At 45.5% G+C, this 27,824-nt stretch overlaps 1 protein-coding gene and 1 long non-coding RNA gene across 2 annotated transcripts; both read right to left on the reverse strand.

Annotated features, from left to right (window-relative positions):
* Positions 1–4,235: 4,235 nt before the first annotated feature.
* LOC134758144 (putative protein FAM157A) lies at positions 4,236–27,824 on the reverse strand. Its single transcript, XM_063704544.1, has 4 exons — positions 27,280–27,824; positions 17,616–17,823; positions 5,178–5,235; positions 4,236–5,084 (listed from the first exon to the last, which is right to left on the reverse strand). The coding sequence occupies exons 1-4, from the start codon at positions 27,304–27,306 to the stop codon at positions 5,015–5,017; spliced, it is 363 nt and encodes a 120-aa protein (XP_063560614.1). The 5' UTR covers positions 27,307–27,824; the 3' UTR covers positions 4,236–5,014.
* Positions 10,539–12,318, reverse strand: LOC134758022 (uncharacterized). The gene is made up of 3 exons (XR_010132720.1): positions 11,977–12,318; positions 11,234–11,350; positions 10,539–10,896 (listed from the first exon to the last, which is right to left on the reverse strand). It is a non-coding gene; the product is annotated as an uncharacterized lncRNA (long non-coding RNA).

Raw genomic sequence — 27,824 nt, forward strand, 5'->3', positions numbered from 1 at the left:
TAAATACAGACGAAGCTTCCCTCACTCCCTCACTCGACACCACTCACCTGCTGTGTGGCTCCTTACGGCTCCATGGCTCAGGGGTTGGGGACCCCTGCTCAAGTGCATCCAAAGAGACCCTTCCCACACCAGTCTTCATAGTAGTCAAGGGCAGCAACCACTTAGCTCCCAAGGCGTGTGCCTCAGCTGGCATTTCATCAAAATCAACAGGAAGTGGTAGCTTGAGTCACTGTGAGGTCACTTCCTGGAAATCACCATAACCCTGGGCCCTGACCCTAAAACCATAACCCTGGGCCATGAACCTAAACCCCTAACCCTGGGTCCTGACCCTAAAACCCTAACCCTGAGCCCTGACCCTAAAACTCCAACCCTGGGCCCTGACCCTAAAACCCTAACCCTGGGCCCTGGCCCTGAGCCTAAAACCCTAACCCTGGGCCCTGGCCCTGAGCCTAAAACCCTAACCTTGGGCCGTGGACCTGACTCTAAAACCCTAAACCTGGGCCCTGGCCCTGAGCCTAAAACCCTAACCCTAGGCCTTGGCCCTGAGCCTAAAACCCTAACCCTGGGCCCAGGCCCTTACCCTAAAACCCTAACCCTGGGCCCTGGCCCTGATCCTAAAACCCTAACCGTGGGCCCTGACCCTAAACAACCCTAAACCTGGGTCCTGACCCTAAAACAACCCCAACCCTGGGCCCTGACCCTAAACCAACCCTAACCCTGGGCCCTGACATTAAAACAAACCTAATCCTTGGCCCTGCCCCTAAAACAACCCTAACCCTGGGCCCTGACCCTAAAACAAACCTAACCCTGGGCCCTGACCCTAAAACAACCCTAACCCTGGGCCCTGAACCTAAAACAACCCTAACCATGGGCCCTGACCCTAAAACAACCCAAACCCTGGGCCCTGACCCTAAAACAACCCTAACCCTGGGCCCTGACCCTAAAACCCTAACCCTGGTCCCTGGCCCTGAGCCTAAAACCCTAACCCTGAGCCCTGGCCCTGACCCGAAAACAAGCCTAACCCTGGGCCCTGGCCCTGACCCTAAAACAACCCTAACCCTGGGCCCTGGCCCTGACCCTAAAACAACCCTAACCCTGGACCCTGGCCCTGACCCTAAAACAACCCTTAACCTGGGCCGTGGCCCTGAAACTAAAACAAGCCTAACCCTGGGCCCTGGCCCTGAACCTAAAACAAGCCTAAACCTGGGCCCTGGCCCTGACCCTAAAACAACCCTAACACTGGGCCCTGGCCCTGACCCTAAAACAACCCTAAACCTGGGCCCTGGCCATGACCCTAAAACAACACTAACCCTGGGCCCTGGCCCTCACCCTAAAACAACCCTAACCCTGGGACCTGGCCCTGACCCTAGAACAACCCTAACCCTGGGCCGTGGCCGTGAGCCTAAAACAACCCTAAACCTGGGACCTGCTCCTGACCCTAAAACAAGCCTAACCCTGGGCCCTGGCCCTGACCCTAAAACAACCCTAATCCTGGGCCCTGGCCCTGACCCTAAAACAAGCCTAACACTGGGCCCTGGCCCTGACCCTAAAACAACCCTAAACCTGGGCCCTGGCCCTGACCCTAAAACAAGCCTAACCCTGTGCCCTGGCGCTGACCTAAAACAACCCTAACCCTGGGCCCTGGCCCTGACCCTAAAACAACGCTAACCCTGGGCCCTGGCCCTGACCCTAAAACAACCCTAACCATAGGCACTGAACCTAAAACAACCCTAACCCTGGGCCCTGGCCCTGACCCTAAAACAACCTTAACCCTGGGCCCTGGACATGACCCTAAAACAACCCTAACCTGAGCCCTGTCCTTGACCCTAAAACAACCCTAACCCTGGGCACTGGCCCTGACCCTAAAACAACCCAAACCCTGTGCCCTGGCCCTGACCCTAAAACAAGCCTAACCCTGGGCCCTGGCCCTGACCCTAAAACAACCCTAACCCTAGGCCCTGGCACTGACCCTAAAACAACCCTAACCCTGGGCCCTGGCTCTGACCCTAAAACAAGCCTAACCCTGGGCCCTGGACCTGAGCCTAAAACAAGCCTAACACTGGGCCCAGGTCCCGACCCTAAAACAATCCTAACCCTGGGCCCTGGTCCTGACCCTAAAACAACCCTAAACCTGGCCCTGGACCTGACCCTAAAACAACCCTAACCCTGGGCCCTGGCCCAGAACCCAAAACAACCCTAACCCTGGGCCCTGGCCCTGACCCTAAAACAACCCTAACCCTGGGCCCTGGCTGTGACCCTAAAACAACCTTCACCCTGGGCCCTGGCCCTGACCCTAAAACAAACCTAACCCTGGGCCCTGGCCCTGACCCTAAAACAAACCCAACCATGGGCACTCACCCTAAAACAACCCTAACCCTGGGCCCTGACCCTAAAACAACCCTAACACTGGGACCTGGCACTGACCCTAAAACAAGCCTAACCCTGGGCCCTGGCCCTGACCCTAAAACAACACTAACCCTGGGCCCTCGCCCTGACCCTAAAACAACCCTAACCCTGGGCCCTGGCCCTGACCCTAAAACAAACCTAACCCTGGGCACTGACCCTAAAACAACCCTAAGCCTGGGCACTGACCCTAAAATAACCATAACCGTGGGCCCTGGCCCTGACCCTAAAACAACCCTAACCCTGGGCCCTGGCCCTGACTCTGAAACAACCCTAACCCTGGACCCTAGCCCTGACCCTAAAACAACCCTAACCCTGGGCCCTGGCCCTGACCCTAAAACAACCATAAACCTGGGCCCTGGCCCTGACCCTAAAACAACCCTAACCCTGGGCCCTGGCCCTGACCCTAAAACAGCCCTAACCGTCGGCCCTGGCCCTGACCCTAAAACAACCCTTACCCTGGGCCATGTCCCTGACCGTAAAACAACCCTAACCCTGGGCCCTGGACATGACCCTAAAACAACCCTAACCCTGGGCCCTGGCCCTGACCCTAAAACAACCCTAACCCTGGGCCCTGTCCCTGACCCTAAAACAACCCTAAACCTGGGCCCTGACCCTGACCCTAAAGCAAGCCTAACCCTGGGCCCTGGCCCTGACACTAAAACAAGCCTAATCCTGGGCCCTGGCCCTGACCCTAAAACAAGCCTAAACCTGGGCCCTGGCCCTGCCCCTAAAACAACCCTATCCCTGGGCCCTGGCCCTGACCCTAAAACAAGCCTAACCCTGGGCCCTGGCCCTGACCCTAAAACAAGCCTAAACCTGAGCGCTGGCCCTGACCCTAAAACAAGCCTAACCCTGGGTCCTGGCCCTGACCCTAAAACAACCCTAACCCTGGGCAATGTCCCTGACCCTAAAACAACTCTAACCCTGGGCCCTGGCCCTGACCCTAAAACAACCCTTATCCTGGGCCCTGGCCCTGACCTAAAACAACCCTAATCCTGGGCCCTGGCCCTGACCCTAAAACAACCCTAACCCTGGGCCCTGACACTAAAACAAGCCTAACACTGGGCCCAGGTCCAGACCCAAAAACAACCCTAACCCTGGGCCCTGGCCCTGACCCTAAAACAACCCTAACCCTGGGCCCTGGCCCTGACCCTAATACAACCCTAACCCTGGGCCCTGGCCCTGACCCTAAAACAACCCTAACCCTGGGCACTGAACCTAAAACAACCCTAACCCTGGGCCCTGACCCTGACCCTAAAACAACCCTAACCCTGGGCCCTGGACATGACCCTAAAACAACCCCAACCCTGAGCCCTGGCCCTGAACCTAAAACAACCCTAATCCGGGCACTGGCCCTGACCCTAAAACAACCCTAAACCTGCGCCCTGACCCTGACCCTAAAACAAGCTTAACCCTGGGCCCTGGCCCTGACCCTAAAACAACCCTAACCCTTGGCCCTGGCCCTGACCCTAAAACAACCCTAACCCTTGGCCCTCGCCCTGACCCTAAAACAACCCTAAACCTGGGCCCTGGCCCTGACCTAAAACAACCATAATCCTGGGCCCTGGCCCTGACCTAAAACAAACCTAACCCTGGGCCCTGGCCCTGACCCTAAAACAACCCTAACCCTGGGCCCTGGCACTAAAACAAGCCTAACCCTGGGCCCTGGCCCTGACCCTGAAACAACCCTAACCCTGGGCCCTGGCCCAAATTGTAATGAGGTCTGTTGGGCAAAATTCCATATAAGCATAGTATAAATTAATAAAGCAAATCGTGATAAATCAGTACGATTGACTTTCTGGAGTTTCTGACAATAAAAGTAAGGAAAATGCAGAACACAAAGACAGAGAGTAAAAGGAGAAATTAGGAAAGCATTCTACATGTTTAATAGGAAGACACTGGCCGTGTTCGTGCAGCGGCAGTATGTCGTGACATGACATACTTTGGAGAGAAGTTAACAGATGAGGAAGTTGATAAAAATCATCAGAGGAGCAAAATACTGGTAGCGACACTCAAGTAAACCACGAAATTTCCATAACTTATGTCAGCAAAGTGGAAATATTGTACAGTGTGTGTTGAAGTTCCTATACAACATTGTTTGTCTGCCGTTTGTTTGTTTGTAAGGAATGTATATACTAACAGTTCTTCTTGCTGTCAAAAGAATATGTGTGAATAAGTCATTTTAACTTATTCTTCTGTTTTTCTTTTATCTTCCTGCCATCATCCCACAGCCTTACTTTAGAAATTTTTTCTTTAGAAAATTGAACAAGTGCTCCTTGTGGTGGCACATACCTCGAGGATGGGAGGCAGGGGTGGAAGGGTCACTTGAGGCCATTAGTTTGACAGCAGCCTGGCCAACAAAGTGAGACCCCATGTCTGCAAAACAATTTAAAAATTAGCCAAGTATCATCATGTATACCTACAGTCCCAGCTACCTCAACTTACGGAGAAAGTTCAGGGCCTGGAGAGAAGGCTGGGCGGCAGGAGCTGGGTCTAAAGAGGCCATTGGAACGATGGAGCTGTGCCTGTGGAGGCTGTTGTGAGGCAGTAGGCTCATCTGCGGAGACTGCCGTGAGGTAGGGTATGGGCCTAAATAGGCCATTGTGAGTCATGAGCTTGGTCTGTAGAGGCTGACCGGAGAGAGTTCTGGGCCTGGCGAGGCTGCCGGGAGGTAGGAGCTGGGCCAAAAGATTTAAGCGCATTTACGTTTATTAGGCACTTCATTTCCATTATTACACTGGAATATATAATAAAATAATTATAGAACTCACCATAATGTAGAATCAGTGGGCGTGTTAAGCTTGTTTTCCTGAAACTGGATGGTCCCACCTGAGCGTGATGGGAGAAAGTGACAGATCAATAGGTATTAGATTCTCACAAGAACAGCGCAACCTAGATCCCTCACATGCACGGTTCACAACAGGGTGCGTTCTCCTATGAGAATCTAATGCTGCTGCTCATCTGAGAAGGTGGAGCTCAGGCGGGAATGTGAGCAAAGGGGAGTGGCTGTAAATACAGATGAAGCTTCCCTCACTCCCTCACTCGACACCACTCACCTGCTGTGTGGCTCCTTACGGCTCCATGGCTCAGGGGTTGGGGACCCCTGCTCAAGTGCATCCAAAGCGACCCTTCCCACACCAGTCTTCATAGTAGTCAAGGGCAGCAACCACTTAGCTCCCAAGGCGTGTGCCTCAGCTGGCATTTCATCACAATCAACAGTAAGTGGTAGCTTGAGTCACTGTGAGGTCTCTTCATGGAAATCACCATAACCCTGGGCCCTGACCCTAAAACCCTAACCCTGGGCCATGAACCTAAACCCCTAACCCTGGGTCCTGAACCTAAAATCCTAACCCTGGGCCCTGACCCTAAAACCCCAACCCTGGGCCCTGACCCTAAAACCCTAACCCTGGGCCCTGGCCCTGAGCCTAAAACCCTAACCCTGGGCCCTGGCCCTTACCCTAAAACCCTAACCCTGGGCCCTGGCCCTGATCCTAAAACCCTAACCGTGGGCCCTGACCCTAAACAACCCTAAACCTGGGCACTGACCCTAAAACAACCCCAACCCTGGGCCCTGACCCTAAACCAACCCTAACCCTGGGCCCTGACCCAAAAACAACCCTAATCCTTGGCCCTGCCCCTAAAACAACCCTAACCCTGGGCCCTGACCCTAAAACAATCCTAGCCCTGGGCCCTCACCATAAAACAACCCTAACCCTGGGCCCTGACCCTACAACAACCCTAACCCTGGGCCTTAACCCTAAAACAACCCTAACCCTGCACCCTGACCCTAAAACAACCCTAATCCTGGGCCCTGACCCTAAAACAACCCTAACCCTGGGTCCTGACCCTAAAACAACCCTAACCATGGGCCCTGACCCTAAAACAACCCAAACCCTGGGCCCTGACCCTAAAACAACCCTAACCCTGGGCCCTGACCCTAAAACCCTAACCCTGGTCCCTGGCCCTGAGCCTAAAACCCTAACCCTGAGCCCTGGCCCTGAGCCTAAAACCCTAACCCTGGGCCCTGGCCCTCAGCCTAAAACCCTAACCCTGGGCCCTGGCCGTTACCCTAAAATCCTAACCCTGGGCCCTGGCCCTGATCATAAGACCCTAACCGTGGGCCCTGACCCTAAAACAACCCTAACCCTGGGCCCTGACCCTAAAACAATCCTAAACCTGGGCCCTGACCCTCAAACAACCCTAACCCTGGGCCCTGACCCTCAAACAACCCTAACCCTGGGCACTGACCCTCAAACAACCCTAACCCTGGGCCCTGGCCCTGACCCTAAAACAACCCTAACCCTGGGCCCCGGCCCTCAGCCTAAAACAACCCTAACCCTGGGCCCCGGCCCTGAGCCTAAAACAACCCTACCCCTGGGCCCTGGCCCTGACCCTAAAACAACCCTAACCCTGGGCCCCGGCCCTGACCCTAAAACAACCCTAACCCTGGGCCCTGGCCCTGACCCTAAAACAACCCTAACCCTGGGCCCTGGCCCTGACCCTAAAACAACCCTAACCCTGGGCCCCGGCCCTGACCCTAAAACAACCCTAACCCTGGGCCCTGGCCCTGACCCTAAAACAACCCTAACCCTGGGCCCTGGCCCTGACCCTAAAACAACCCTAACCCTGGGCCCTGGCCCTGACCCTAAAACAACCCTAACCCTGGCCCCTGGCCCTGACCCTAAAACAAGCCTAACCCTGGGCCCTGGCCCTGACCCTAAAACAACCCTAACCCTGGGCCCTGGCCCTGACCCTAAAACAACCCTAACCCTGGGCCCTTGACCTGACCCTAAAACAACCCTAACCTTGGGCCCTGGCCCAAATTGTAATGAGGTCTGTTGGGCAAAATTCCATATAAGCAAAGTATAAATTAATAAAGCAAATCGTGATAAATTAGTACGACTGACTTTCTGGAGTTTCTGACAATAAAAGTAAGGAAAATGCAAAACACAAAGACAGAGAGTAAAAAGAGAAATTAGGAACGCATTCTACATGTTTAATAGGAAGACACTGGCCGTGTTCGTGCAGCGGCAGTATGTCGTGACATGACATACCTTGGAGAGTAGTTAACAGATGAGGAAGTTCATAAAAATCATCAGAGAAGCAAAATACTGGTAGCGACACTCAAGTAAACCACGAAATTTCCATAACTTATGTCAGCAAAGTGGGAATATTGTACAGTGTGTGTTGAAGTTCCTATACAACATTGTTTACCTGCCGTTTGTTTGTTTGTAAGGAATGTATATACTAAAAGTTCTTCTTGCTGTCAAAAGAATATGTGTGAATAAGTCATTTTAACTTATTCTTCTGTTTTTCTTTTATCTTCCTGCCATCATCCCACAGCCTTACTTTAGAAATTTTTTCTTTAGAAAATTGAACAAGTGCTCCTTGTGGTGGCACATACCTTGAGGATGGGAGGCAGGGGTGGAAGGGTCACTTGAGGCCATTAGTTTGACACCAGCCTGGCCAACAAAGTGAGACCCCATGTCTGTAAAACAATTTAAAAATTAGCCAAGTATCATCATGTATACCTACAGTCCTAGCTACTCAGGAGGCTCAGGTAGGAGTACCCTTAGCCCAGGAGTTCAAGGCTGCAGTGAGCTGTGATAGCACTACTGTACTCAAGCCTGGGTGACAGGGTGAGACCCCATCTCCTACAATAAAAAACAAAGAAAAAAAATAGTTCAAGTAGCAAGTTGTATGTGGCTTAGTCTGAATATTTGTAAACTAGAAATTCTCAATCTTTTGGGGTCTAACATCCCTTTACCTTTTTTAACTTTATTGAAGATCTCTAAGACTATTTCTTTCTGTAGATAATTATATGAAAACTAGAAAATAAGACCCAAATTTTTAAATATTATTCATCACATATTAAAGCCATTACATGTTGATATAAGATTTTAAAAATATTTAATATTCATTACATATTAATAATAAAACCATTACATGTTGATATAATACTTTTTTTCTTTGAGACAAAGTCTTGTTCTCTTGCCCAGGCTGGAGTGAAGTGGCTCAATCTCAGCTCATTGCAACCTCCGCCCCGCAGGTTCAAGTGATTCTCCTACCTCAGCCTCCCAAGTAGCTGGGATTACAGGCGTCCACTACCATGTCCAGCTAATTATTGTATTTTCTTAGTAGAGAAGGAGTTTCACCATGTTGGCAAGGCTGGTCTTGAACTCTTGATCTCAGGTGATCCACCCGCCTGGGTCTCCCTAAGTGCTGGGATTACAGGTGTGAGCCACCGCGCCCACCCCGATTAATGTATCTTTTAAAACACTGATTAGTCAGGCAACAACACCGGGCAGGGGTCTCCTCATTCCCAGTGACGCAAACCCCACTGCACGGCTGAGGGGTTGCAAGGGCTGCAGAGCCAAAAGGCTCTGACTTGAGATATTATTTTACTTGTATTTTTATTTGTATTGTGAGACAGGTACTGCTCTGTCACCCAGACTGGAGTGCAGCTGTGCATTTACAGCTCGCTGCAGCCTCGACCTCCTGGGCTCAAGCCATCTTCCTGCCTCAGCTCCCCAGTAGCTGGTAGTACAGTTGAGTGTCACCATGCCTGGTTATTTTTTTAATTTTTTTGTAGAGTGAGGGTTCTTGCTATGTTGCCCAAGCTGGCCTCAAACTCCTGACCTCAAGAGATCTGCCCACTTCAGCCTCCTGAGTAGCTGAAACTACAAGTACACATCACCATGCCTAGCTACATTTATTTAATTTTGAAAAATATTTTTGTAAAGAGCAGATCTTGCTGTGTTGTCCAGGCTGGTCTTGAACACCTGACCTTAAAAGATACTCGCACCTCTGCTTACCAAAGAGCTGGGACTACAGGCATGAGCCATTGCAATGAGCCTGAAGAGATTTCTTTAATCTAGCATCCCATACTTGGTAGGATTGGGAAAGGCAGTAGTGTTTTTTAAAATTACTTAATAATTTCAGTAACAATCAAACTCAACCTTGACCCCTGCCTTCTCTCACACCCCATATCCAGTCTGTCAGGAAATCCTGTTGATTGTCTTCGACATCTACTAAAGATCCCCACCCAGCAACTCCCTGGCCTCCTCCCCTACTTCTCCCCTCTGACCATCTCTCAACACCACCACGACCCTGGTCAGGACCACCATCATCTCCCGCCTGGATGTTGCCAAAGCTTGGCCCCCATGCTTCTATCACATCTTCCCACAGTCTTTCTCAACTCAGCAGCCAGAGAATGCTTTTAAATCGGGAGACAGATCATGTCGCCTCTCTGCTCAGAACCCTCCCGCAGTTCCCATCTGAGTCAGAGTAAAAGCCAAAGCCCCACCAATAACCTCCCAGGGCTTATGTGATCTGTACTGATCCCCACCCAGCAACTCCCTGGCTCCCTCCCCTAATTCTCTTCCTCTCTCCATCTGCTCCATGGGCCTCCTTCCAGAGCCAGAGACACACCTCAGACAGTTTATTCTATTGTTTCTGCCTACAATCCTCTTCCCTCAGCACCTTGGCCACCTCCTTCCCCTCCTTCAAATCTTTACTCAATTTTCACTTAGGAGGCCACCCCTGACCATTCTATTTAACATTGCCATTTGTCCCCATGCCCACCATGCTCATTTCTTCTTTCTTTACTTTCTTCTTTCTTTTTTTCAAGATCTCACTGTCACCAAGGCTGGAGTGCAGTGGCGAAATCACAGCTCACTGCAGCCTTGACCACCTGGGCTCAAGTAATCTCACTTAATTTTTATTTGGTTTAAAGAAAGTCTTGGTTGAGGGTGGTGGCTTATGCCTGTAATCTCAGCACTTTGGGAGGCTGAGAGAGGTATATTACTTGAGGCCAGGAGTTTGAGATCAGCCTGGGCAATATATAAAGACCCTGCCTCTACCAAAAAACAGAGTGAATGTGTGGAAGACAATTTTTCCACAGACTGGGAGTGAGGGAATAATTTCAGGATGATTCAAGTGCATTACATATATTGTGCACTTTATTTCTATTATTACTACATAGTAATATATAATGAAATGATTCTACAACTCACTATAACGTAGACTCAGTGGGATCTCTGAGCTTGTTTTCCCGCAACTAGACTGTCCATCTGGGGTGATGGGAGACAGTAACAGAATATCAGGCATTAGATTCTCATAACGAGTACACAACCTAGATCCCTCACATGCACACTTCACAACAGAGTTTGTGCTCCTATGAGAATCTAATGCTGCTGCTGATCTGACAGGACATGGAGCTCAGGTGGTCATGCAAGCGATGGGAGGGGCTAGAAATACAGATGAAGTTTCCCTTCACTCGCCTGCTGCTCACCTCCAGCTCTGTGGCCCTGTGGTTGGAGACCGCTGCTCAAGTGCATTTGAAAGGATCCATCCCACGCCATTCTTCAGAGTCATCTTTACTGCTGCAGTGGTCAACTTGTAGCACCCCTAAGCTCGCAGGACATATGCTTCAACTGGCATTTCACAATCAGCAGTATGTGGCAGCTTGAGTCATTGTGAGCTCACTTCCTGGAAATCACCAGCATCCCATATCCCATTAGCGAGGAGCTCAGCACTGCTCCTTGGATAACCAAACCTATTCCCAAATCCCATCTGTGTGTGTCTATCTCCTGGTACCCTTCCTAGCATCAATTCTGTATTTGTAGGAGTCCAATCAGGAGACACAAACCACTCAAAAGTTTAAACTAGAATGAGCAAGATGGCTCACACCTGTAATCCCAGCACTCTGGGAGGCCAAGGTGGGTGGACTGCTTTGAGCTCAGGAGTTTGAGAACAGTCTGGGAAACACGGCGAAAACTCATCTCTACAAAAAACACAAAAATCAGCTGGGTGTGGTGGCACTTACCTGTAATCCCAGCTACTCGGGAGGCTGAGGCAGGAGAATTGCTTGAGCCTGGCAGGTGGAGGCTGCAGTGAGCAGAGGTTGTGCCACTGTACTCCAGGCTGGGTGACAGTGTGAGACCTGGTATCAAAAAGAAAAAACGTATATATATATATATGTAAATTTAATATAAAAAGTATTAATTTTGGCCAGGCAAAATGGCTCATGCCTGTAATCCCAGCACTTTGGGAGGCCAAGGCAGACAGATCACCTGAGGTCAGGAGTTCGAGACCAGCCTGACCAGCATAGAGAAACCCCAACTCTACTAAAAATACAAAATTAGCTGGGCATGGTGGCACATGCCTGTAATCCCAACTACTCGGGAGGCTGAGGCAGGAGAATCACTTGAACCCGGCAGGTGGAGGTTGCGCTGAGCAGAGATAGCACCATTGCACTCCAGCCTGGGCAACAAGAGTGAAACTCCATCTCAAAAAAAAAACAAAAGGTATTAATTTTTACAGAGGATCAGCACAATGAGGGACACACTAGCAAAAAGTAAAGACAACTCTAGAGAATACGGAACTAGCAGAGGCCAGGCATTGTGGCTCATGCCTGTAATCCCAGCAATTTGGGAAGCCTAGGCAGGAGGATCGCTTGAGGCCAGGAGTTGGAGACCAATCAGTGTTAAATAGTGAGACTCTGTGTCTACCAAAAAAAAGAGACATTAGCCAGGTGTGGTGGTGGTGCACACCCGTAGTTCCAGCTACCTGGGAGTCTGGGGTGGGAGAAATCCCTTGAGCCTGGGAAGTCTACACTACAGTGAGCCAAGATTGTGCCACTGCACTCCAGCCTGGGTGACAGAGTGAGACCCTGTCTTAGAAAGAAAAAAGAAAAGAAAGTGTTAATCCCCCTATGGGAATCTCCTCTTCTCCTGCCCTCTCTGGAACCTCACTTGTCGGTTCTTCCTCCCACTTTCCTGTATCTTTAACCTATCCCCCACTTTTAGCTCCTTCCCATCATCATTTAAATTACTCAAACTTCTTCTGTTTTAAAAACCTCTCCCTAAACTCAGGGAGAGGTCTCCTGCACACCCATTGAGCCATCTGCTCTCCCTGGTGCCCTCTCCACAGCAGCCACAGCCATGTCTCTAATCCATGAATCTCATCAGGTTACTCCCCCAATGCATTAGTATTGGAAGCGATGGTGTGGATTAGAACAGTGTTAAGGCACCGTGTGGATTTTATTACATTAGTATTGGAAGCGATGGTGTGGACTAGATCAGTGATAGGCCACGGTGTGGATATTATTACATTAGTATTGGAAGCGATGGTGCGGATTAGATCAGTGTTAGGGCATGGTGTGGATATTATTACATTAGTACTGGAGGCGATGGTGTGGATTAGATCAGTGTTAGGGCATGCTCTGGATATTATTACATTAGTATTGGAAGCGATGGTGTGGATTAGATCAGTGTTAAGGCATCATGTGGATATTACTACATTAGTATTGGAAGCGATGGTGTGGATTAGATCAGTGATAGGCCATGGTGTGGATATTATTACATTACTATTGGAAGCGATGGTGTGGATTAGATCAGTGTTAGGGCATGGTGTGGATATTATTACATAAGTAACGGAAGCGATGCTGTGGATTAGATCAGTGTTAAGGCATCGTGTGGATATTACTACATTACTATTGGAGGTGATGGTGTGGACTAGATCAGTGATAGGGCATGGTGTGGATATTATTACATTAGTATTGAAAGTGATGGTGTGGATTAGATCAGTGTTAAGGCATGGTGTGGATATTATTACATTAGTATTGGAAGCGATGGTGCGGATTAGATCAGTGTTAGGGCATGGTGTGGATATTATTACATTAGTATTGGAGGCGATGGTGTGGATTAGATCAGTGTTAGGGCATGCTCTGGATATTATTACATTAGTATTGGAAGCGATGGTGTGGATTAGATCAGTGTTACGGCATGGTGTGGATATTATTACATTAGTATTGGAGGCGATGGTGTGGATTAGATCAGTGTTAGGGCATGGTGTGGTTATTTTTACATTAGTATTCAAAGCGATGCTGTGGATTAGATCAGTGATAGGGCATGGCGTGGATATTATTACATTAGTATGGAAAGCGATGGTGGGGATTAGATCAGTGTTAGGGCATGCTCTGGATATTATTACATTAGTATTGGAAACGATGGTGTGGATTAGATCAGTGATAGGCCATGGTGTGGATATTATTACATTAGTACTGGAAGCGATGGTGTGGATTAGATCAGTGATAGGGCATGGTATGGATATTATTACATTAGTATTGGAGGCGATGGTGTGGATTAGATCAGTGATAGGCCATGGTGTGGATATTATTACATTAGTACTGGAAGCGATGGTGTGGATTAGATCAGTGATAGGGCATGGTATGGATATTATTACATTAGTATTGGAGGCGACGGTGTGGATTAGATCAGTGTTAGGGCATGGTGTGGTTATTTTTACATTAGTATTCAAAGCGATGCTGTGGATTAGATCAGTGATAGGGCATGGCGTGGATATTATTACATTAGTATGGGAAGCGATGGTGTGGATTAGATCAGTGTTAGGGCATGCTCTGGATATTATTACATTAGTTATTCGTAGTGATGGTGTGGACTAGATCAGTGATAGGGCATGGTGTGGATATTATTACATTATTACTGGAAGCGATGGTGTGGATTACATCAGTGGTAGAGCATGGTATGGATATTATTACATTAGTATTGGAAGTGATGGTGTGGATTAGATCAGTGATAGGGCATGGTGTGGATATTATTACATTAGTATTGGAAGCGATGGTGTGGATTAGATCACGGTTAAGGCATGGTGTGGATATTATTACATTAGTACTGGAGGTGATGGTGTGGACTAGATCAGTGATAGGGCATGGTGTGGATATTATTACATTAATATTGAAAGCGCTGTTGTGGACTAGAACAGTGTTGGGGCATGGTGTGGACAGTATTACATTACTATTGGAAGCGATGGTGTGGACTAGATCAGTGATAGGGCATGGTGTGGATATTACTGCATTAGTATTGGAGGCGATGGTGTGGATTAGATCACCGAGAGGGCAGGGTGTGGATATTATTACATTAGTATTGGAGGCGATGGTGTGGATTAGATCACTGATAGGGCATGGTGTGGATATTATTACATTAGTACTGGAAGCGATGGTGTGGAATACATCAGTGATAGGGCATGGTGTGGATATTGCTACATTAGTATTGGGAGCAATGGTGTCGATTATATCAGTGTTAAGGCATGGTGTGGATATGACCACATTAGTATTGGAAGGGATGGTGTGAATTAGATCAGTGTTAAGACATGGTGTGCATATTATTACATTAGTATTGGAAGCGATGGTGTGGATGAGATCAGTGATAGAGCATGGTGTGGATGTTATTACAATAGTATTGGAAGCAATGGTGTGGACTAGATCAGTGACAGGGCATGGTGTGGATATTATTACGTTAGTATTGGAAGCGATGGTGTGGATTAGATCAGTGATAGGGCATGGTGTGGATATTACTACATTAGTATTTGAAGCGATAGTGTGGATTATATCAGGGATAGGGCATGGTGTGGATATTATTATATTAATATTGGAAACGATGGTGTGGATTAGATCAGTGACAGGGCATGGTGTGGATATTATTACATATCTATTGGAGGCGATGGTGTGGATTAGATCAGTGTTAAGGCATGGTGTGGATATTACTACATTAGTATTGGAAGTCATGGTGTGGATTATATCAGTGTTAAGGCATGGTGTGGATATTATTACACTAGTATTTGAAACGATGGTGTGGATTAGATCACTGATAGGGTATGGTGTGGATATTATTACATTAGTATAGGAGGCGATGGTGTGGATTAGATCAGTGTTAAGGCAAGGTGTGGATATTACTACATTAGTATTGGAAGTAATGGTGTGGATTAGATCAGTGTTAAGGCATGGTGTGGATATTATTACATAAGTATTGGAAACGATGGTGTGGATTAGATCAGTGATAGGGCATGGTGTGTACATTATTACATTAGTATTGGAAGTGATGGTGCGGATTAGATCAGTGTTAAGGCATGGTGTGGATATTATTACATTAGTATTGGAAGCCATGCTGTGAATTAGATCATTGATAGGGTATGGGGTGGATACTATTACATTAGTACTGGAGGCGATTGTGAGGATTACATCAGTGTTAAGGCATGGTGAGTATATTATTACATTAGTATTGGAAGCGATGGTGTGGACTAGATCAGTGATAGGGCATGGTGTGGATATTATTAAATTAGTATTGGAAGTGATGGTGTGGATTAGATCAGTGTTAGGGCATGGTGTGGATATTATTACAATAGTATTGGAAGCGATGCTGTGGATTAGATCAGTGTTAGGGCATGGTGTGGATATTACTACATTAGTATTGGAAGCGATGGTGTGGATTACATCAGTGATAGCGCATGGTGTGGATATTATCACATTAGCATTGGAAGCGATGGTTTGGACTAGATCAGTGATAGGGCATGGTGTGGATATTATTACATTAGCATTGGGAGCGATGGTGTGCACTAGATCAGTGGTAGGGCGTGCTGTGGATATTATTACATTAGCATTGGAAGCGATGGTGTGGATTAGATCAGTGTTAGGGCGTGGTGTCGATATAACTACATTAGTATTGGAAGCGATGGTGTGGATTAGATTATTGATAGGGCATGGTGTGGATATTATTACATTAGTATTGAAGGCGATGGTGTGGAATAGATCAGTGATAGCGCATGGTGTGCATATTATTACATTACAATAGGAAGCGATGGTGTGGACTAGATCAGTGATAGGGCATGGTGTGGATATTACTACATTAGTATTGGAAGCGATAGTGTGGACTAGATAAGTGATAGGGCATGGTGTGGATATTACTACATTAGTATCGGAAGCGATGGTGTGGACTAGACCAGTGATAGGGCATGGTGTGGATATTATTACATTAGTATTGGAGGTGGTGGTGTGGACCAGATCAGTGATAGGGCATGGTGTGGATATTATTACATTAGTATTGGAAGCGATGGTGTGGACTAGATCAGTGATAGGGCATGGTGTGTATATTATTACATTAGTATTGGAAGCCATGGTGTGGATTAGATCAGTGATAGGGCATGGTGTGGATATTACTACATTAGTATTGGAAGCGATGGTGTGGATTAGATCAGTGATAGGGCATGGTGTGGATGTTATTACATTAGTATTGGAAGCGAAGGTGTGGATTAGATCGGTGATAGGGCATGGTGTGGATGTTATTACATTTGTATTGGAAGCGATGGTGTGGATTAGATCAGTGATAGGGCACGGTGTGTATATCACTACATTAGTATTGGAAGCGATGGTGTGGACTAGATCAGTGATAGGGCACGGTGTGGATATTATTACATTAGTATTGGAAGCGATGATCTGGACTAGATCAGTGATAGGGCACGGTGTGGATATTATTACATTACTACTGGAAGCGATGGTGCGGACTAGATCAGTGATAGGGCATGGTGTGGATATTATTACATTAGTATTGGAAGCGATTGTGTGGACTAGATCAGTGATAGGGCATGGTGTGGATATTATTACATTAGTATTGGAAGCGATGGTGTGGACTAGATCAGTGTTAGGGCATGGTGTGGATATTACTACATTAGTATTGGAAGCGATGGTGTGGATTAGATCAGTGTTAGGGCATGGTGTGGATATTACTACATTATTGCTGGAAGCGATGATGTGGATTATATCAGTGATAGGGCATGGTGTGGATATTATTACATTAGTATTGGAAGCGATGGTGTGGATTAGATCAGTGTTAGGGCATGGTGTGTATATTACTACATTAGTACTGGAAGCCATGGTGTGGATTAGATCAGTGATAGGGCATGGTGTGGATATTATTACATTAGTATTGGAAGCGATGGTGTGGACTAGATCAGTGATAGGGCATGGTGTGGATATTATTACATTAGTATTTTAAGCGATGGTGGGGACTAGATCAGTGATAGGGCATCGTGTGGATATTATTACATTAGTATTGGAAGCGATGGTGCAGAGTAGATCAGTGATAGGGCATGGTGTGAATATTATATCGGTGTTAGGGCACGGTGTGGATATCATAGTAATGTAGGGCACAGTGTGATTATTATATTGGAGGCCACTGTAAGAATATATATTAGCAGCGACTGTGTCTTGGACGTTGACAATGATATTAAGGTGTACTCCAAACAGTGAGATTTCGGGATTTTATTTTTCTAGATGAATTTCTTCCTCTGCTGAGTACTCTAAAGACTCACTCCTTGGCACTCAGGGCCATGGACAGGATCTTTTTACTCACCAATGAAGAACACCAAGGTAACACGACCCTCGTGCTGCAGTGGGGAAGTTGAAGCTCCTTGCTGCTTCTGGCACCTCCGCGGGAAGTTGGTTGGGGCGGGATCGCCCGCCCTCTGGTGGCACCATGGTTCAGCACAGACCGTTTCTTGGCGGATGTGCCCCACAGTTTCTTGGCGGATGTGCGCCCCCTCCTGGCTGTCCTGAAATACCTATAAAATTCAATATTCAGTTTATTCAGTGTCATAATTTTGCAAATTCAAACCGAAATAAAGGCCACTATATCCACACCCTTCCCATAAATGGTGATGGAAGAATTATTTGGAAGCCATATAGAATGAAATGACTCTATACACAAATTAAAACACAAAAACCTACTCAAAATAGTCCAGAGACTACAACTTCAAATGCAAAACTATAAATAATCTAAAAGAAAACCTAAGAGACATTGGATCTGGTGTTGAGTTTTAACACACAGCATCAAGTGCCAATTCGTGAAAATACTGAGAACAGACTTTATAAAGCTAAATTTTCTACTATGAAAAACCCTATTCAGAGAACAAAAAGACAAGACACACTGTGAGAAGATATTTACAGAATACAAACGTGATTTTAAAAACTGTATTGAAAATACACAAAGAACTCTTCAAACGAACACTAAGAAAACTAAAAACCCAAATAAAACTGGGTAAATATCTGAACAGACATCCAGCCAAATAAAATATATAGATAGCAGGCCAGGTGTGGTGGCTCATGCCTATAACCCCAGCACTTTGGGAGGCTGAGGCGGGTGAGTCACCCGAGGTCAGGAATTTGAGATCAGCCTGGCCAACATAGTGATACCCCCTCTCTACTAAAAATACAAAAAAATTAGCCAGGCATGGTGGTGGGTGCCTGTAATCCCAGCTACTTGGGAGGCTGATGCAAGAGAATTGCTTGAACATCGGAGGTGGAGGTTGCAGTGACCCAAGATCACGCCACTGCACTCCAGCCTGAGTGACAGAACGAGACTCTATCTCAATAAAAATAGAAAGAAAAAAGAAAAAAAAAGAAAATATACAGATAGCACATAATCACACAAAAGGATGCTCAATATATCTCATTAGGAGACTGCAAATTAAAATAATGCTGAGATATCACTGCACACCTAGTACAACTGTGGGACTCTTAAAAAAGCTCAACAGTAACAATTGGAGGTTGAAGAACAATAGGTACGGCCATTCATTACTGGCAGAATGCATGAATGGGTACAGCCACTTTGGGAAATAGTTTGACAGTTTTTCCCAAAGATAAACAAGTCTTACCTTACAATCCAACAAATGCACCCCTAAATTGTGTATGTTTAGACAGCTGCTTTGAAAAATTATGTTCAAACAAACACTAGCATGTAATTATATACGAGGCACTCTACTCATAATGGCCAAAACTTGAAGTAATCAGAACGTTCTTCAATAGCTGAATGCACAATCAATTTGAAGTACAACCATGCAATGGAATACCATTCACCAACAGAAAGGAATGAACTGTCAATCCATGAAAACAAATGAATGAATCTTGCATCTATGTTGCTAAGTAAAGGGTGGCAGTATGAAGATGCTATACATTATATGACTCCATTCATATAACATTGTGGAAAAAGCACAACCAAAGAGATGATAGTCAGATCAGTGACTGTCTGGGGTGGGGATTTGAAGTATTCTGTATGCTACTTCAGTAGTGGATATCTGACACTATGCATTTGATAAAACCCACAGAATTTTAATGCACAAAGAACAAATCACAATCTACACAAATTAAATTATTTAGGATGTGGAAGTATCTAAGGACAAAATACAGAGTGCAACCAAGAATCTAACTGTATTACCAATGTATGTTGCAAGTGGTGGGCCAAAGGTGCTGAGCTGGAAATGAGTAGAATCCATAGACTAAAAACAAAACGTACTATATACACGAACAGTGGACTCTATTTTATAAAGTTATTTCCCATAGGGATAATAGTTAATTTTGAAACTACTATATCTGTAAAAAGAAAAATAACCATGATTTTCCTCTATACTATCAACACTCCACTTTTAACAGCAAATTGTGGGGGGTGGGGGGTGTTTCCCATACCAACCGATATTCCAACTCTCTGGAAAACAATTGGGTATCCTGTAATTCAACTGTGACACTGATTACCTGGAGTTAGTATACACCCTACAGGTTAAGGGCTTAGTAACACCAGACTGTCCACAACCTCAGATGCCAATCACAAGTTGTGAATCCCCAGTTTACCCAAACTTCTATATGACTTGGCTAGAAACTAGGTATTCCTACACCCCCTCTTCAGGTTTGACAATTTGCTATGATGGCTTATGGAACTAGGAAATACTTACTTATGTTTACTAGTTATTATGGTCTCAATGTGTGTACACCCCCACCCCAAATTCCTATTTTGAAATGTAATCCCCAAAGGGATGGTATTCAGAGGTAACCGAGAGGTGATCGGATCATGAGAGTGCTGTCCTCATGAATGAAACCAGTGCCCTTATAAAAGCATCTAGGAGCCCGTTTCCCCATTCTGCCATGTCACGACATGCTAGAAGGCACTATCTATGATAGATGAGCCCTCACTAGACATCAAATCTGTCAGCCTTGATCTGGAACTTTCCAAATTCCATATTTTAGGAATTTTTATGGAAGCTTCATCATGTAGACATGACGGATTATTAACTCCATTTCCAGTCCCTTCACACCCTCAAAGGATTGCATGTTAAGCTAAAAGTTACAACCTTCTTATCATGGCTTGGTCTTTCTGGTGACCATCCCCATCCTGAAACCATCCAGGAACCCACAGAGTGTCCTTATTAGAACAGAAGCCATTCCTATTATCCAGGAGATTCCAAGAGATTTAGGAACTCTGCATCAGGAACCAGGGCCAAAGACCAAATATTAGAACACAAGATGCTCCTAGCACCCCTACTGTTCAGGAAATTATAATAGTTTTAGAAGCTCTGTACCAGGAACTGCAGACACAGACCAAACATATATTTCTTATTAAGTCCCAACCTGGAATCTTGATCAAGAATGAACTCCTTGTTCCCAATGGTACAAGGGATGAAATAAATGGCAGATAGTAGGAGCCAGGTTCCTCACTATTACAGTGAGAAGTTACAGATAAAAAATAGGGAAGTCTAGAATGATCTCTGTCATAATGAGTCAGAATATATATATATACAACATAAGTATAAACTCACATTTAGCTTAACATATACATAGATGGTTCCACATAGAAACCTTTATAATTAAGTGGGTACATATAAGTTAGAAGACACACATATATTTCTTTGCACTGTCAGCTGTAAGTGTCATGATGCAATGACCACATTTAGTGGCCAGATGTAAGTTTTTCATACCATTCTCTAACAAAAGAAATCAGGGCTATTAGAAGAAATAGCTGAAACTAGGACTGGGACAGAAAATATATGAGCCAGGGTACTTTTGAAGTAACAGAAATAAATTATAAAAAAAAACCATGAAATTATGTAAAAGGAGCCAGTGGAAAGAGCTACCAATGGCCACAGCTATGAACAAAGAGCAACAAAATACTGTACAATTAGATAACAACCAAAAGATTAAAGTAACTATCTGTGGACCCATACTGGTATAAATAAATGATTAAACAGATATGCAAATGGGCTGAATAGAAATCTCTTATACAGAAGAATTCCAAATACCTGATATAGACAGCCATCAAGGAGGTGGGGCTAACTCCCCACTCCTTTAAGTATGAGCTCTGCATGATGACTTCCTCCAAAAGCATACATACAATATAGACATGGGAAAAAAGTAACCTCACAGTGAAAAACCTGAAAACACTGCCTCAACCAAGTGATAAAAGTTAACATTAATGGTGATAACACATCTTGAGAGCATGAAGTGACAGCATGAAGTGACTACACTAGCACTTGCAAACCAAAAATAAAATTCAAAGATCTTTCCCACAACCACCTCTCCACCAGGGGACACCAAAGTTAACCTGGAAGACTGGTTCAGGCTATGATGGGGAAGAGGTGGTCAGACATGCCTCATTATGCCCTCCTCCCTTTTGGAATTCAGGAAAAGCCAATCAGCATTTAACATCAACACAACCTTAAATCTGATAAGAAACATTTACAATCTATTCTCTCTGAAGCCTGCTACCTGGAAGCTTCATCTCCATGACAAAACCTTGGTCTCCATAACCCCTTATCATAACCCAGACACTCCTTTCTATGGATAGTAAGTCTTTCAACAAACTGCCAATCAGAAAAATTTTAAATGTACCTATAACCTGGAAGCCCCACCCCACCCTAATCCATTGGGTTGTCCCACCTTTCTGGACCGAACCAATATATATCTTAAATACACTTGATTGACGTCTCCTATCTCCCTAAAATGTATAGAACCAACCTGCACCCCAACGACCTTGGGCACATGTTCTCAGGGTCTCCTGAGGGCTGTGTCAAGGGCCATGGTCACTCATATTTGGCTCAGAATACATCTCTTCAAATATTTTACAGTCTTTGACTCTTTTTGTGGACACACTACACATCTGCTCTGCTTCCCGCAAACCCCTAAACCCAGGCTGATTATGAGAAAAACCCCAAGTAAACCACAATGGAGGACATTCTACACAATACCTGACCAATCCTCCTAACACTGTTCCAGGTCCTCAGAAGTAAAGTCTGAGAGACTGTCACAGCCAAGAAGAGCCTGACATGATGACTAAATGTCCTATGGGATCCTAGATAGGATCCTGGGAGAGAAAAAGGCAGAACTAAGGGAAACCAAATAAGATGTGAGCTTATTTAATAATATAGTAATATCCAGTCATTAAGTATGACAAGAAATGATGTAAGATGTTGGTCAGGAGTGGTGGCTCATGCCTGTAATCCCAGCACTTTGGGAGGCTGAGGCAGGCGGATCACCTGAGATCAGGAGTTCAAGACCAGCCTGGCCAACGTGGTGAAACCTCATCTCTACTAAAAATACAAAAATTAGCCGGGCATGATGGCAGGTGCCTGTAATACCAGCTACTCAGGAGGCTGAGGCAGAAGAATCGCTTGAACCTGGGAGGCGGAGGTTGCAGTGAGCCGAGATCACGCCACTGCACTCCAGCCTCGTTGAGACTCTGTCTGGAAAAAAAAAAAAAAAAAATGTTAAACCTATCTGATACATGTTGATATGTTAAAAAGAGGGGAAACTAGGTTGCGTCTACATGGGAAATCTGCATTTTCTTCCCAATTTCTGTATGAATCTAAAACTAATTTAAAATAAAACCTCTATTTAAAAATTGTAATTTTTTCAGTTATCTGCTAAATTATTTGTACTAAAAATTAGTAATTGACAGTAACTACTCCTACTTTTAAAAATAAAAGCATTCATGATACTGCAAAGTAAATTATACAGACTAATATATACTTTCAAAGAAATGCCCCTTTTACATGTTTTATGTTAAGATAACATATATGTGTAAACATGGTCATATCATTTTTCTTATGGTGTAGTTCACTCTCTAAGAAAGCTGGTCATCTTAGAACCAGGGAAAAAAATTCACATTTTGGAGACTATTTCAATTTATGGCTGGACGTTTTCAAAGTATGACTTTGTGAAAAAAAAAAAAAGTTCAAATTGATTCATTGTGACTGGATCACTTATTCTCATGAATGCTTGTCTTTATTTTGTTTCCCAGCATTCCTCTCAGCTACAATACAACAGAAGCAAATATTTGCCACTGGAAAAAATATTCAAAGACACTCTTAGGTTAATCTATAGCTGATGACAGTCAGTCTAGTCTACATAGCAAGCAGCTTCAAGATATGATTACTTAGCTAAGAGGGAAATGGGACGTGACTGCTGCCTCATTCCCACGCCTCTCTGGACCTGATAATTTAGAGGAAGCTCACATTTGCAAGATAAAAATTTTCTTTTCTTTCTCAGTATTAAATATGCTGTCACAATAGAAGAAAGCTTTACTGACTTCTTAAATGATGTGTTGAGACCGGAAACCTAAAATGATAGTTACTGAGAATACTGCTAATGCCCTAAGTTTTTAGTCACACCCTCACCTAGGTAGGAACCTAACCAAAAGGGGAGAACTGTTGAACAAATTACGGGAGGTCATTGTTTTGGTCACAACTCCCGCATTAGGCCACACTGAGTAGGCAAAACCAGAATGGAGACACTCACGCTGAATGACACACAACAAAGCTGAAACTTTAAGGAAGTAGATAGATCCCAAAAGAGCTCCCTTTTTCCCTGAAGAGATTCCAGTCTACCTGAGTCAGCATGAAGAAGTCCCCTCTGCTTTAATTCTTACCAAAACAAGTAACTTGAAGTAATCTGATATTAACAAATCAGTTGTTATTTTCTATTGCTCTATTTCCGCCTTACACAACACAGTGTTCTGCTATTGCCCAGAGGGCACTGAGACCAAATAAAACTTGAAAATGCCACACTGAAAGCAAATAAGTCCTAATAACTCAATTTACAACGATAACAGAGTGACACCAATGCCCAAAGTTTTGATCAATATCTCAAAATTGAGAGGCTGACCAAAAGGGAGGAATTCTTACATCAAACAACATTTGGGCTTTAGAAGCCTCCCAAGGAGTCCTTGTAAAGAGTCGCGGCCGGGCGCCGTGGCTCACGCCTGTAATCCCGGCACTTTGGGAGGCCGAGACAGGTGGATCATGAGGTCAGGAAATCGAGACCATCATGGCTTACAAGGTGAAACCCAGTCTCTACTAAAAAAAAATACAAAAAAATTAGCCGGACTTGGTGGCGGCAGCCTGCAGTCCCAGCTACTCGGGAGGCCGGGACAGGAGAATGGCATGAACCCGGGAGGCGGAGCTTGCTGTGAGCTGAGATCGCGCCACTGCACTCCAGCCTGGGCGACAGAGCGAGACTCCGCCTCAAAAAAGAAAAAAGAAGAAGAAGAAGAATCGCAACCTAATTTAGTATAGAAACAAACTGAAAATCTGACTTGGGAATGTATCATGGTAACAAATTGCGGCGGTTCAGCCAATCACATCAGCCGAGTGTCAGTCAATGGCCGGCAGCCAGCTGTTCAAAACAAGTTCCAAGAAGGCAAATCCGGGCTGTAACCAGGTCTGTAACCAATCCAGCCACCTCTATACCTCACTTCTGTTTTCTGTATGTCACTTTTTTTCTCTGGCTATAAACATAACCCGCACAAGTTGTGTGGCAGATCATTCTGAACCATTTTTGGTCTGGACTGCTGCCTGATTCTAGAACCACAAAAAAAAGCCAATTAAGATCTGCAAACCCACATTTGTTGTAATTTTGTATTTTAACAGTTGTGCCCTACAAAAGACATTAAGCTGAAATTAATTAAAAATCATTTACGGTCATGATTAGGTCATAAAAAATTGTCAAACACAACAATTCTTCAAAAAAAGCTAAAAAGTATATTTTAAAAATATTGTTGATGGAAAAAAGAGTGCAAAAGTAGATAGGAAAATTATGTACAAAACTAAAAACAGAGGAGAAATTAAAAGTCAAATAATTGCATCAAACTGGAAACCTAGAAAAAATGGGTGATTTCCTAGTAAAAATACACATTAACAAAATGGGCACTGAAATAAGGCAACTATGAATATACCAATTAGCACAGAAAAGCTAAGAAAGGTCCTTAAAGATCTCCCAGTGGAAAAAGGCCCCAGGACCATCTGGGTCCATAGCTTAGTGTAAGCTGACTTAACTAAATGTGATTTTACACTCGTGCATTGCATACATATGATGGTGGTCCCATGAGATAAAAATGGAGCTGAAAAATTCCTTCCTAGCCATCTTGTCATAAGCTCATGGCTCAACGCATTACCTTTTCTTTGTTCTGATACCATGAAAGGAAAATAAATCTCAGGACCCCCAAATCACTAAGCCAAGGGAAAAGTCAAGCTGGGAGCTATGTCAGGCAAACCTGCCCTCATTCTATTCCTAACTAAGATAGCTGCAAAGATAAAAAGCTACATACCTCACTCACAATTTGCCCACAAAGAATTTCCTTTTGGACAAAGGACAGACAGCACTCAAAGTCATCCCTCACCTGAGACAGATGCATATCTGATTGCTTCCTCTGCCCTATTATTTATGTAAAAATGCAGATTCATTGAGCCAGACTAAATTGTGTATTCAGTGGAAGGCTGATGAAGGATTCAAAAGAATGCAACCTTTTGTCTCTAACCTACTTCTGACCTGGAAGCACCCCCACTTCCTGCTTCCAGTTGTCCCGCCTTACTGGGCCAAATGACTGTACATCTTACACGTCTCATGTATCCCTAAAATGTACAAAAGCAAGCTCTACCCTGGCCACCTTGGACACACGTCGTCAGGACCTCCTGAGGCTGTGTCACGGGCGTGTCCTTAATCTTGGCAAAATAAGCTTTCTAAATTGACTGAGACCTGTCTCAGATATTCTGGGATCACGATCTACAATCACCATGGTGTTATGGTTGACTACAGCATTCAGTACAGAGACATGCTGTACAGGTTCGTAGCCTGGGAGCAATAGGCTATACTATGTAACTTAGGTGTGGAGTGGGCTACACCATCTAAGTTTTATAAGGACACTCTACAGTGTTCACACAAAGATGAAATCACCTAAGGACAGATTTCTCAGAAAGTATAACATCGTTACGAGATGCCTGAGTGTATTTTAAATGGTCAAAGCCTAGGAGAAAAAAAGAAACTTAACTCTTGTTATGGGTTAATAACAAAGCTTAAGAGAGTTAACATATTTCATCTAATCTAAGATGCCAGTGATTAAAAGACATTATTTTATGCACCATCACAAATAGGTTGCCAATTAAACTGACTTTCTGAATAACGCACAAATGTGAATTTACTTCTATTAATGCCAGGAAAGTAAAATGAAAAATAAATTATGGTTTTGACATGTTAAAGCAAATACGGCGGGGGTTAGCCTGAGGCCTTCCCTAAGCAAACAGAAACCGAACTTGGAGGCATGTGAACTGACTTAAAAAAATTCACAAACCAACCACAGTCAATGCCAAAAAGCCCAGCAGCCAGTTGGCTGTATGACTAGGGACGCTGAGGGAAGCATCCCCACCACAGGCGGTCGCCTAGCTGGAGCCACTGAGGAGCCTCACTTACGGGCCACCCTAAGAGCTCGAAGCCCCAAGCCGACTTCCGTTCTGGTGCTTCCTGCGTGATTCATGAACCATTCCTTTGCCGAAATAAACTCCGCTTAAATTTATTTTACCTAAAATCCTGTTAACAGACAAAGTCCAGTATTTACACTTAAAATACGGTTGTGAAAACTCACATCTACATCTGGTCTTCAATATTTTTCAAGTACTTTAACACTCTAAGAAAAACGAGCCACTGGAACGCAAATAAAAGCAAGTCGTGGGGTGCGCGTCTCCCTGGGGCTCTCCATGTTGCCCTCAGGGTTTCTCCCTTCTCTGTCCCGGATCCACCCCAAACAAACCCAAATTGGTCAAAAATTTAAAAACGAAACAACTCAGGTATGCTGTAATAATGAATAACAAAGCCACTTAATGATGGGCCACTTTGTAAAATAAAATAAATACAACTTGAGAAAGTGGAGCGCGAGGCAGCGCGGCCGCCTCAGCACTGAGCCGGGAGGGAAAGCTTTTCCTCACCTTTCCTCGGGCAGCCTCGGGGACCATGAAGCCACAGCTTCCCCAGTCGTTCCTGAGGAGCTGAGGAGAAGGAGGCTGGGTGGTCCCTGGCCACGGTCCCCAGGTGTTCCTATAGAGCCAGCGGCGTCTCCCGAGTGGGTCCTGAGGAGGAGGAGGCTGGGTCCTCTCAGGTGTCCCTGTAGGGATGACGGCGCCTCCTGCGTAGGTCCTGAGGAGGCGGCTCGGCTCCGCCCCCTGGAGCCGCCGGGCTTCTGTGCCGGAACCCGGGCGCCTCTTGAGGTTCTGTGAGGCGGCATCGCGCCCCCTGACGGCCGTCGCAGGCGGTGCAGGATGCTCAGGTGCTCGCGGTTGAGCTGTGGCCTCGCCCCTCCGGTGGATCTCCGAAGTTCACTGTTCTGACAATTACACGCCATGACTTTTGAAAAACCAGCTGAGGCCGGGCGCGGTGGCTCACGCCTGTAATCCCAGCACTTTGGGAGGCCGAGGCGGGCGGATCGCGAGGTCAGGAGATCGAGACCATCCTGGCTAACACGGTGAAACCCCGT

The sequence above is a fragment of the Gorilla gorilla genome, chromosome 2, assembly GCF_029281585.2.
Source record: "Gorilla gorilla gorilla isolate KB3781 chromosome 2, NHGRI_mGorGor1-v2.1_pri, whole genome shotgun sequence".
Classification (NCBI taxonomy): domain Eukaryota; kingdom Metazoa; phylum Chordata; class Mammalia; order Primates; family Hominidae; genus Gorilla; species Gorilla gorilla.

Excerpts from the sequence above, each read along its gene's own strand:
- LOC134758144 (XM_063704544.1), bottom strand. The coding sequence starts at position 27,306 with ATGGTCCCCGAGGCTGCCCGAGGAAAG. Across the intron at positions 17,824-27,279 it reads CCGAGGCTGCCCGAGGAAAG|GTATTTCAGGACAGCCAGGA; the intron begins GTGAGGAAAAGC and ends TGAATTTTATAG. Across the intron at positions 5,236-17,615 it reads TACCTTGGTGTTCTTCATTG|GTGGGACCATCCAGTTTCAG; the intron begins GTGAGTAAAAAG and ends CATCACGCTCAG.